The sequence below is a fragment of the Meles meles genome, chromosome 4, assembly GCF_922984935.1.
Source record: "Meles meles chromosome 4, mMelMel3.1 paternal haplotype, whole genome shotgun sequence".
Classification (NCBI taxonomy): domain Eukaryota; kingdom Metazoa; phylum Chordata; class Mammalia; order Carnivora; family Mustelidae; genus Meles; species Meles meles.
Window position 1 is genome coordinate 46,723,640 of NC_060069.1, and position 12,408 is coordinate 46,736,047.

The following is a 12,408-nucleotide window of genomic DNA, read 5'->3' on the forward strand; positions in this document are numbered from 1 at the left end:
TAGATTATTGTTTTGTCATACAACTTCCCTGCTTTGTCCTGTCTCCATACCACTACACCTCTCCCCTTTTTCTGGCAACATGTCCCAAGAGTACTGAGACAATAATTAGTGAGAGATTTCTTCAATGCACAGAACTTTCTTTCTCTATTTTATAACTAAATCCTACATTCTAGCCAATGTCAACTTTTTCCAGCTAAGCAACTTTGGGAATATTAGGTCAAACTATTAAGAGTATCAGTGGGTGTGACCAAGAAGGAGAAAGGAAAGAAAAAAGTGATAATTAAATATAAAAAGAATAATATTTTGCCAAAATCATGGGTCTGTAAAGACAGCATAGTGTTTTAGAAAGAACCTGAAAAATGTAAGTTATTATTACTTTATTCATAATCCTCTAAGGACTTCATCTTAGCTAGAGTTTATGTTTTTAGCCTTGCAATGTATCCATGTCCAAATGAAAAATACTGCCATTCTGATCTCTTTTTGGAACTTTGCAATGGGTTACTTTTCCTCATCTTTTTAAAATTTATTTATTTATTTATTTTTGGGGTAAAGATTTTATTTATTTATTTGAGAGAGAGCACAAGCAGGCAAAGGCGCAGAGGGAGAAGGAGAAGCAACCTCCCTATTGAGCAGGGAGCCCATAGGGCTCAATCCTGAGACTCTGGGATCATGACCTGAGCCAAAGGCAGACAGACGTGTAACAGACTGAGCCACCCAGGCACCCTGGGTCACTTTTCTTCTTAAGGCAATCTCAGAAGTACATTTTTTTTTTTTTTAAGATTTTGTTTGTTTATTTGACAGAGAGAGACACAAGTAAGCAGAGAGGCAGGCAGAGAGAGTGAGAGGGAAGCAGGCTCCCCGCCCAGCAGAGATCCCGATGCAGAACTCGATCCCAGGACCCCGAGATCATGACCCGAGCCGAAGGCAGCGGCCCAAACCACTGAGCCACCCAGGCGCCCCTCAGAAGTGTAGCAAATTCTTACACAAGGTCAGCCACAGCATTGGCATGAACTTAAAGTGATCATTACACTACTCTGAAATTCCAACAGCTGTGTATTACAAAAAGTTGTAAGAAGATAAGCAAGGCCACTCACTTTGTGCAAATATAAAAATTAGCCTGGCATTTCAAAGTTCAGAAATTTCAAGACCACAGGAAATTAAAAAATGCCCAGTGGCCATCCCCCGCCCAACACATACCTAGGTCAAACAAAGTTCCCCTGTGTACATTCAGTTCTTTGAAATGCACTCTTGAATTATTTTAAATTCTGCTCTTTAAATTCAGGGACTGAGCTGGTTAATTCTCTTGATAAAAAGAAGGTAAAGCCTGCTCCAGGAGCCTGGAGGTGTTAAAAGTCTAGACTTGCCAAGCAAACAGTTTGGATTATTTGCATTACAAAGCAGTTATTTAAAGTGGTCGCTCCTCTGGTGCACTTAAGTCTCTTATGGATCATTAACTGCTTGAGAGAGCTGGGAAACAGAGTGAAGTGGAATGGCCATTTCCAGGTAAGACTGCTTCTTTTTCAGAAAGGAAAAATAAATAGAAAGACTCTCTGAGACTCTCACATTTCCTCAAAGGGAAAATGAAGTCCTATTTACAGAAAGCTCTCAGGAACAACACGCGGTGGAAAATAAGGCACAGAGCCATCGGCCAACCAGTATTTGTTGCACTCAGTGACAGGCCAGACCGGGGTCCAGGTGCATTATGTGTTATTGCATTTAATTCTTCAAGCACCCCTGACATGTGGTATTCTCAGCCCCACTTGCCGGATGCAGAAAATTAGGCTCAGAGAATTGCAGAGATGGTCAAGATCGTTCAGACCTGAAATCTGTTCAGGAAGGGGCCTGTGCTTTTTCCATATTGGGCGATGCCAGACCAAACACCGGGAGAAGCTGTTGGCGTAAACCAGAGCGACCACCTCACAACTGACACACTTTCCCCTCCATTTTTTTGCCTGCTCTTTTTTCCTTAAAAAGTTGGGTTTAAAAAAATATGAATAATTTTACAGAGTGTTTAACATGGCAATAAATGAGAAAAATCAGTATTATTACCCACTCTAAGAAAAACAGTTGTCTCACTATTGGTATCTTTCCTTTACCTATAGAATTATAGTTTGCATTATATCAGTGGTCTGGGTGACTCAGTTGGTTAAGTGTTGGACATTTGACACTTGATTTTGGCTCAGGTCATGATTTCAAGGTGGTGAAATTGAGCTTGGGGTGGGGCTCGCTTTGCTGCCCCTCCCTCCCCCAACACGCACCCATGTACTCTCTCTTTCAAAAAAAAAAAAAAGATTTATACATTTGCATTATATAGAATTATGGGTTATAGGAGTTGGGGGGGTAAGAGTGATGGTAAGAAATAAACTTAAAGGCAACTATATCCAAACACCTTTGATTTAAATATGATACAGGTTATATAATAAGATGGAGGCATATAGATGAATTTTGGACCTAGATGAAGGCATGCAGTTGGTGCATTAGATTATCATTGGCCTGGGAGAGCTTGGGAGTTCCAGTATTCCACTTCGCCATTCCCTTTTTAGGCATTATAATCAAGAGGTCTGTTGGCTGCCTCACAGGGCCACTGGGTGACAGCTTGGTTTTAGGAATCAGATTCTCTGCTGCCAAAAGAGCAGAGATTGTGGAAAACTGGATGCTATTTGTTACATAATGCGGATTTCATGGTAATTTTCATACATGAGCAAAAAAAAAAAAAAAATATGGACAACTTGTTGAAACAAAGAGGAAGGAGTCAAGATTTGGAGTAGGAAGACCTGGCTTCAGGTCTCGGTTCTGGCCTTGCTACCCATACCAGACTGGTCTGGCCTGAGCCTTGCTGATGGAGTGCTTGGGACAGAAATGCTAAATAAATGTTAACTATTTCTTCTTATTGTTAGATATTCAGACAAAGGCCCCCTTACAACAATATTCCCTTTGACGTGATCAAAGGCAAAGTCATATAATGCTGACAGTATCGTTGTCAAGATCTGTCCTATGGAGTTGTTGCCTATCCCACAATACCCAGAACATGTCCAGCAGTTCAGTGGCTCAGTCATTAGAAATGTAATCATTTTCTGTCATTTTTAGGCTCTGAAGGTAACTTCATAGAAATCTAATTTGATTTAGTTATATACTTACTGGTTTTTAGAATTCATCCATTAACTTTCAAATTTCTACTATTTCCCCCCTTCCTTATGTCTGTCCCCTTCCTTCTCCTTCCCTTTCTTTCTCTTCCCTCTTTATGCCCCCTTCTCTCCCTACACCTTTTGCTTTGCTTTCCCCTCTACTGCTTCTACCCTACTTCTCTATCTCTCCCTGGTGTAGTCTCTGGCTGTCTCTCAGAAGCTGTGTTAGGCCTGGCTGAACACAGATACCCATCAGAAGCCGTCCCTACCCACAGTTAAAGAGGAATGATAAGGTGACAGGTAAAGGTTCAAGTACCCTGATATTTTAGGGGAAAGAAGAATTGAAGAGGTTCCCATAATGCGAAATTTGAGCTGGACCCTATAAGATGGTTAGGGTCTAGCCTTATGAAGGCTTAAAGAGAGTAAAGAAGGACGTGTAATCCAGGCTGAAGAAGCTAAAGGAGCAAAACTATGGAGGTGGGCTTCTCTTGAGGAAAGTCAATGTAAGAGATTAGCTCCAACAACAAGTGTATCTTCTGCTCTTGTCCTTTTGCAGCAGCAGCTGGTATACTCTTCCCCACAAAAGTGGGTTTGGTGGAGACAATTCCCAGCTCTGATCTCTATTCCTTAGGCATCAGATTATTTTTCAGGCTGGACTTCCCTTGCCATCCTTTCTAGGTCCTGAGGTGTCCCAGTCATCCTGTGGATGTTATGCATAAGATTTACCCATTCCATTGAATTCTTTTGGACTTTGACATTGTTTTTAGTTGTTTAAAACTGTTAATGTAAAAATGATGGACAGCCTTTGCACAAATGTGGGTTTTTTTTAAATGTTTATGGTTATTCTTTAGGGGTACATTTCTAGAAATAAAATTATAAGGTTATAAATATGATTTTTAAAAATAAATCATGTGTTAACTGTCAAATTTGCTTTGTTAAAGAGACCTCACCAACCTGTGGGGATGCCTCTCTAACAAAACCTTTATCATTTTGAAAACATTGCCTATTTTTGTACATAAACTATGGATCTTCATTGTTTTCACTGGATTTCTATTACTTATTAACCCAACCTTCAATATTCACTTTTCACGTTTTTGTCTTTTCTGAATTGTTATTTCAGTTTTACTCCCAGTGTTTGTCTTCTAGTTTGCACCAACAAAGTATTAACCCTTCATTGTATATATTACAAATACTTGCCTGTCATATTTTTCTTGTCATTTACATACAAGAGTAAAACTTTTTAATGCTTACATGGTAAAATAAATCAGTCGTGTTTTTTTCTGAAAAAAAAAAAAAAAGAAAAAAAAAAAAAGATTTGCTCATTCCAGATAATAACTACAGTTATTACTGTGTCGGTCTCTGAGTTACCATTGTAGTACCTGTTACTCAATCCAGTGCTACTCATTCTAGTTTTATTCTGTGATGAATTCAGCAGTGAACTTCAAAGGAAGAGGTTTCAGTTAAGATCATGAAGGAAGGTACCTTCTTGAATCCTACCTGTGCTAACCTTTTGATAGTTACCTTTGGGCGCCTTCAATCCATGCGTTCAGTCACGGACAAACATCCATTCATTCACTTTAACTGGGCAGATCACAGTTCTCCACATGGACAGGGACAATAAAACATGTTTTCTACCTTCCAGTGGTCTATGTGAACTAAGAGAATACAAAGCAAACACTGATTAAGATGGAACTGGAGGGTGTTATGCTAAGTGAAATAAGCCAAGCAGAGAAAGACAATTATCATATGGTTTCAGTCATATGTGGAACATAAGGAATAGCACAGAGGGCCACAGGGGAAGGGAGGGAAAACTTAATGGGAAGAAATCAGTGCTGGAGACAAACTATCGGAGACTCTGGACTCTGGGAAGCAAACTGAGGATTTCAGAAAGGAGGGAGTTGGGGGGATAGGGTAATCATGTGTTGGGTATTAAGGAGAGCACGTGTTGTGATGAGCACTGGGTGTTGTACACAACTAATGAATCCTTGAACACTACATCAAAAACCAATGATGTACTATACAGTGGTTAACTGAACATAATAATAATAATAATTTAAAAAAAAAGAAAGTGATTAGGAGCACAGGAGAGGGCAGTTAGGATCTTTGGGAGTGAGGATAGTGATAGTCCCCCACCTCCAAATGGTGCTACAGGGGCTGTCCTGGAAGAGGTAGAATCGAAGTTAGATCTGAAAGTCCTGGGATGCTTTGATTGATCTGGTTTCCCCATCCTCAGAAACCCGCAGAAGCCCTTTAGAGTGCTTGCTTTTTGCCTTTTTTTTTCTCTGAAATTTTGCATCTGGCTGTGGCCTCATGGATTGAACGGTAAGAGGGAAAACTAGCTCTTTTCTGGGAATCTACCTCCCTACCCTTGAATTTTGTTATATAGGGCATTGCCTCATATTCACATCAGGATTCCTCAATAAATGGTAACAGGATTTTTCCTTCAAGGCTTTATATCTACTAGTAATTTTTGTGTAGAATGTTTATTAATTCCATAAACTTGCAGGATTATATTAAAATGATGTTTCCTATGTTGAGTTTTAGCCTGATGACTTCTCTCATCTTTATGGGGGTTTTGGTGTCTATTTCCTCAGGATGAATTCCAAACTTACTCATGGAAAAAGGTAATGTGGATCCACCTGTCATCATTAAACAGCGAGTTAGGTGTCACTCCTGACCACCCTCTCATTACAGATGAGGAGTACATCATAAATAGAGCCATCAAAAAGCCAGACCTAAAGGTAAGTAAACTATGGTAACTGCTGATGCTAGAGAAATGTAATCTTTCTCCCCCGAAATATAAGTTTAGATCCTCCACTGTGCCAATCCTCTACAGTACGCATAGAACATTATAAAGAACATGCACTTTGGAGGTAGACAGAGCTGAGTTCCAATCTCAGCTTCATCTTTCTAAACTGTACAGCCTTGGATCTGTTACTAAGCTCTGCTGAACCTGTTTCCTCATGTATGGAATGATGATGACAATGCCTACCTCTACCGTTCATTGATGACATTCAGCAAGTTAAGGAATACAAAGAAAATACGGTGCCAGGTGCACAGTAGATGCTCAGTACACATTAGCTCTTAGAACCATCAGAACTTGTATGATAACGTATGAAACAGGGTTTCTCTTACTTAAAGGTAATCACCCAGAAACATCCTAGGGTCTTTTCTTATGTCTTCAAAATGACCTTATTTTGAGTTCTGTCTTTCAAAAATGTATTTGGTTACTCCCTGTTCTCCATATCAAATTAATACTACTTGGATTATGACTAGCTAACATTCATAATAAAGACATATTTTATAAGACAACTGTTTTCTCTTAAATTTATGTATGTGTAGACAGCTGTTCAGTTTTATGAGCTCAGGTTCAATTTTTAAAAATAATAAAAGTCAATTGCTGAGCAGTTTCTCTGTTGTCAATTGTTATCATCCAATTGTCTTAATTGCCTAAAAAAACAAAAACAAAAGAGGTCAAACACCTTCAACTAACATCTTCAGCTAACAGGTGGTTATTCACCTGGGTAAGTAGGCATCCCAAATCAATTTTATGTACCTGAGATTATTATTGACCTCCACCTTTTTTAATTGCATCAAACAAATAGGTGGACAACAAGATGAAGAAATGCTTAAATAATCAAAATGTAAAGAAGGGACAGAGGTCTTCAAATGGAAAGCCCTGGCCCCAGGCATGATATCTTCATTTACCACATATGGCTTAGAGACTTTGGATAATTACTGCCTCTCTGAGCCTTGAGCTGCTTACTTATAAAATGAGAGGAATAACTCCTTCTGTGCCCGTTTCTCAGGCTGTCGTAAACCCAAGATGAGACATTAAGGTGATTTGTGAACTGTCCTGAGCTACATTCATAAAGGACAGAAACTTTCACTGAAATTGAAGGAGGTTCCATCGGCTCAGCCATGACAATGCTCATGGGGACAGTGAGAAGAGCAACAGTACGGACAGGACAACCATTCAGGCCCTGCAGGGAGAGTTTGGAGACCTGCACAAAAGAGCTCTGTCAGGCTTACAAATGCAGGCCAAGAGAGACTCTAAGGATCACAGGCAAAAGGAAAACCCAGTGCTTAACCTGTTAAACAGGATGCTCTCACAACGTGTTTCAACAAGAAATGAGGAGCAGGAAGCCTGGGGAAAGGCAAGGTTCCTGGTTCTGAGCGGAAAGATGACAATCACCCCACCGCATACCCCTGATGTCCTAATTACGATTTCCTGGTCTGAAGTTCCAGGAAATGGGCAAATAAACTCCACCCCATGCAAATATTGTACTTCACATCCTCTTACTTGTGTCCAGAGCCTCTGAAGGGGATAAGGGAAGCAGAGAGACTCCAGGCAGAGATGATTCCTGCTAGGGAAATGTTAAACATATTTGAAAGGTCTTTGATGGGATCATTCTTCTCACTCTATGAGGAATGGACTCAAGAAATTATCAGGAGATAATGGAGCTTTCTATTTTCTGGCCTGAGGTAAAATTTACCAGTAACCTCTTTATTCTCCATTATTGCTGCCTTCACCTGTTAAAGTTCTGTGTCTATTATATTTTATTAGCTTCTCAATCTCAGTGTGGATTTAGGCTCCCTAATGGAGCAGGGGCCTCACATTCTCCCACAGCTTGCCCTTTAAACATGTTCTAACTCAGAATTTTGAACCTAGGGAATTAATAAAGGAGGCAACCCTCACTTTCTTCAGCTTGAATTTTGGCAGTGATGGGATTTTTCAGAACTTCTTCTGAGACTTGTTTGAACATTATATCCCTTGAGAGACTGGACTTTGGAGCCAGATGGGTTTGAGTTCAATTTTGACCCTGGCTTCTTAATAGGTGTGTTCTTGGGCAAATGATTTAATCAAAATGAACTTCAGGGATGAAGGATGGAGTAAAGGTGAAAGTAATGCCTGTTGTGCCAGAGGATGATGAACAAAACTAAAGAGAATGTGTGAAAGGCCCCCAAGTCCTCAACAGACAGTAACTGTGAGTACAGTCCAGCTCTGCTTACAGAATTACAGGGACTGAACAGGAACGGCAAGTGTGAGGCAGGAAGCGTGAAGTCCCAATGTGGGCCATGACCGCCTTCACACACTTTTTCTTTACTCTGTCTTGAAGCTTGTGAAGGAAGAATCCCTCCCAGTGGCGGTGCACTCTAACTTTATAGACTGAAAATCAATTGGAAAATAGGATTTATTTTTTAAAGTTATTTTGCAACCTTGTAAACCTGGCGATTCACAGACCTGTACCCCTGGGGATAAAAATACATTATATGTTTATAAAAAAAAAATTGGAAGGGGAGACGAACCATAAGAGACTATGGACTCTGAAAAACAACCTGAGGGTTTTGAAGGGTCAGGGGTGGGAGGTTGGGGGAACAGGTGGTGGGTAATAGGGAGGGCATGTACTGCATGGAGCACTGGGTGTTGTGCAAAAACAATGAATACTGTTATGCTGAAAAAATAAATTAATTAAAAGTTATTTTGCAACCAGTCTTGCTGAAATAAGTCCATTCTGTAAAGTAAAACATACAGCATTTAACACTCTTACTGGGTAACTACGAATGTATGTGTGTGTGTGTGTGTGTGTGTGTGTGTGTGTGCTCGTGCACATCCATGTGCACACACATATATTTATCGAACAGTGTTGAGATTCATTTAGTGTAACCCAGGTGTTGAAGCTTAGGGAATAACCTCTATTTCTAGTTGTCATGTGGTTGTACAAAGCATTCATTCACTTATTTAAAAAAAAAAGTGTTGGACCCTTATTATATTTCAGCTATATGCTCTACCCAGTTCTAGAATTTATCTAACCTTTATATGGACTATCCTATTCATGGGTATAGAACATACTCAGAAGAGCTGCAGTGGATAATCGGCTCAATTGCCTCAATTTATTCATGGGGAAACTTAGGCGTAGAAAAATTTACTTGAATTTCTCAAGGACACAATTATCAGAGAAACTGTAAAAGGAAGAATACCGTTTCTCAACTTTGCACATTAGAACTATCTGAAGAAAATTTAAGACTATTTATGGCCAGGTTGCAACCCAGACAAATGAAATAGGAATCACCTGGGGGTGGAACCCGGCATTAGTATATTTTAAAGCTTCCTAGGTAATTCTGGACAAAATGAGCTTATAAGCATGGCTCTATAACCATATGACAGTCTCGCTTTGTGCTCAGTTGCATCAGTTAAATCACTAGGTGACAGAGATTCAGATGTGCGTATAAAGTTGCTTAAAGAAATTCAGAAACAAGAATGCCTAATTGCCATCAGCATGAACCTTACTTTCCCTTCTTATTGCCCACGCCCTCAGACCCTCACTTCCTGGAGCACATTTTCTTGCAATAGCCTGCTCACTGTCTTCTAGAACCTGCTTTCTGTCTAATCTTTGTCATTGTCTCCTCTATAGTCTTTCTACAAGTCCATTGCCTACAAGAAAATGCCCTAGATACCTCATCCTAGCATTTAAGGCTGTATGCTCTTTATTTATTTATCTTTATCTTTCTAGCCTCATTCTCCAGTCTGTAGTCAAATGGGCCCACTCATTTGTCCCTCCCCATGACTAACTTGTGCATAATCTCTTTGAAATGCCCTCTTTCCTTCTCATCTGAGCAAAAGTCTTCCAACCCTTCAGGGCTGCATCTCGGATGTCATCTCCTCCATGATGCCTTCAGACATCCGTCCTTTCTATATTTCTACATTTCAGTACTACAAATTTTACTTTATTGTATTTTTATTTCTTTGGCATGTATATGTTTGACTGTATGGTATAGTTTTCTCTCTCTGTTTTTTTGAGATTGAGTTTTATTTATTTATTTGTGAGAGGGAAAGAGAGAAAGAGGGAATATATGAGCAGGAGAAGGAGGGTCAGAAGGAGAGGAATCTCAAGTAGACTCCAAGCTCAGTGCAGAGCTCTACCCAGGACTCCACCACCTCACAATCCTGAGATCGGGGTCCTGGAGATCGCGCCCTGAGCCAAAACCAAGAATCGGCCACTTAACCGACTACACCACGCAGGTGTCCCTAGTTTTCTCATTTGTAACATTTTCTTCCCTTGTTGGGTTATCACATAGTGGAATGCAGAGACTAAGTTTTAGTCACATGCTTATCCATATAGTAGGCCCATGATACACACTGACTGAATGATAACTTCTAATAAAGAAGGCCACTTGTGTTATTAGGGAAGGTTGGGGTAAGTTAGGAAAGGATCATTTTAAGTATATTAGGGCTCTATCCTTGCTTCTTCCCCAGATGCTTCTTTGGCTACTGAACTGCTATGTATGTATAAATTCTTAAACTAGAGACTTTCTTAGTACTTTTCTTTTGCAGGTGAGATGCATAAAAGTGCAGAAAATAAGATATGTTTGGAACAACTTAGAAGGACAGTTCCAGAAAATTGGGTAAGTTGTTTTGGAAGTTTCATTCAAAAGAGAGAAAATTATCTCAAAAATATTATTTCTAAATATGTCTTTCTCATTATTGTTATTTCAGTTGTTTGGAAGACTGGCTCAGTTCTGCCAAGATACATCTAAAATTTGGATCAGGTCTAACAAAAGAAGAACAAGAGATTAGGTACCATGCCTCCTATTATCTACATCCGCTCCAAAGGACAGTTACCATTAGCAAATAGCCCAATGCATAGTTATCTTCGCTGGTCAATATCAGAAAACCTTGTAATGCTCTATTCAGTATGGTTAAATTAAATGCATGCACATATATTATTTCACTTCATTAGAGCAACCTTGTGGGGGAGGTAGAACAAATGTCCTTATCCTCCCAGTGTAACACATGAGAAATCTGAGACTCACCGAAGTATGATGGCCCAAACAAGGTCACAGAGATGGGAGGTGAAAGAAGAAGAGGAAGGGCACAGTGTGGAATGTTTAGAATCTCTCAAAATATCACTGTGTGGTTTTGAGCCGGTAACCTCTCATCTCTGGGATTTGGTTGCTTAATTATTAACTAGGCAAGGAGGATTCGATAAAGTTCTTGCTGCTCCTAAGTTTCTATGATTCTCACATTCTCCTCCACCCTGTTTCTTAGTAATTGGAGGGACCTAGAGCCTTAGCATCAGCATCACCTAGAAACTTGTTAGAAATTCAGAATCTGGGGGCACCTGGGTGATTCAGTTGGATAAGCATCTTCCTCCAGCTCAGGTCATGATCTCAGGGTCCTGGGATCAAGTCCTGCATCAGGCTCCTGCTCAGTGGGAAGCCTGATTCTCCCACTCCTCTCTGCTGCTCCCCTTGCTTGTGATCTCTCTCTCTTTGTCAAATAAATAAATAAAATCTTAAAAAAAAAAAAAAGAAATGCAGAATCTTAGACCATGCATCATCCTTATTGAATTAGAGTCTTCACATTAACAAGATCATGAAGTAATCTGTATGAACATTAAAGTTCAGGAGGCACTGCTCTAATGTATTTGCCCAAACTATTTGATCTGAAAGTCTATATAGAAGGCAAGGAGAGAGTGGTTGGTATTCCCAACAGCAAAATAACTCTTAAACGGTCATTGCTCTGCATAATCAGAGATACATAGCTCTAGGTTTTCAATTAAAGAGCTATATAACTGTGTGAGAGCTATTTTTGAGATTCTAATAACTTTTCTTTCTTTTTTAAATTTATTTTTTTATTTTTTATTAACATATAATGTATTATTTCCCCCACGGGTGTAGGTCTGTGAATCATCAGGCTTACTTACACATTTCACAGCACTCACCATAACACATACCCTCCCCAATGTCCATAACCAAGCTACCCTATCCCTCTGCCACCCACCCAACCCCCCAGTAACCCTCATTTTTTTCCTGAGATTAAGAGTCTCTTATGGTTGATCTCCCTCCTGATCCCATCTTGTTTCATTTTTTCCCTCCCTATCCCCCACGACCCCCTGCCCTGTCTCTCAAATTCCTCATATGAGAGAGATTATATGATAATTGGCTTTCTCTGATTGACTTATTTTGCTTAAATAATACCCTCTAGTTTCATCCACATCATTGCAAATGCAAGATTTCATTTTTTTGATGGTTGCATAATGGTCCATTGTATATATACACTACATTGTCTTTATCCCTTCATCTGCTGATGGACATCTATGTTTTTTCCGTAGTTTGTCTATTGTGGACATTGCTGCTAGAAGTATTTTTTTGCACGTGCCCCTTTGGATCCCTACATTTGTTATCTTTAGGGTAAATACTTAGTAGTGTGATTGCTGGATTGTAGGGTAGCTCTATTTTCAACCTTTTGAGGAACCTCCATACTGTTTTCCAGAGTGGC

The 12,408-nt window shown here is 39.7% G+C and overlaps 1 protein-coding gene across 1 annotated transcript in view; it reads left to right on the forward strand.

Annotated features, from left to right (window-relative positions):
- The window catches only part of ATP13A4 (ATPase 13A4), a 126,531-nt gene that overhangs the window by 40,748 nt on the left and 73,375 nt on the right, over window positions 1-12,408 (forward strand). The window contains exons 3-5 of the mRNA XM_046002732.1: window positions 5,720-5,866; window positions 10,462-10,532; window positions 10,624-10,704. Of these exons, the coding sequence (XP_045858688.1) occupies window positions 5,720-5,866; window positions 10,462-10,532; window positions 10,624-10,704 (299 nt within the window). The remainder of the gene's footprint in view (window positions 1-5,719; window positions 5,867-10,461; window positions 10,533-10,623; window positions 10,705-12,408) is intronic.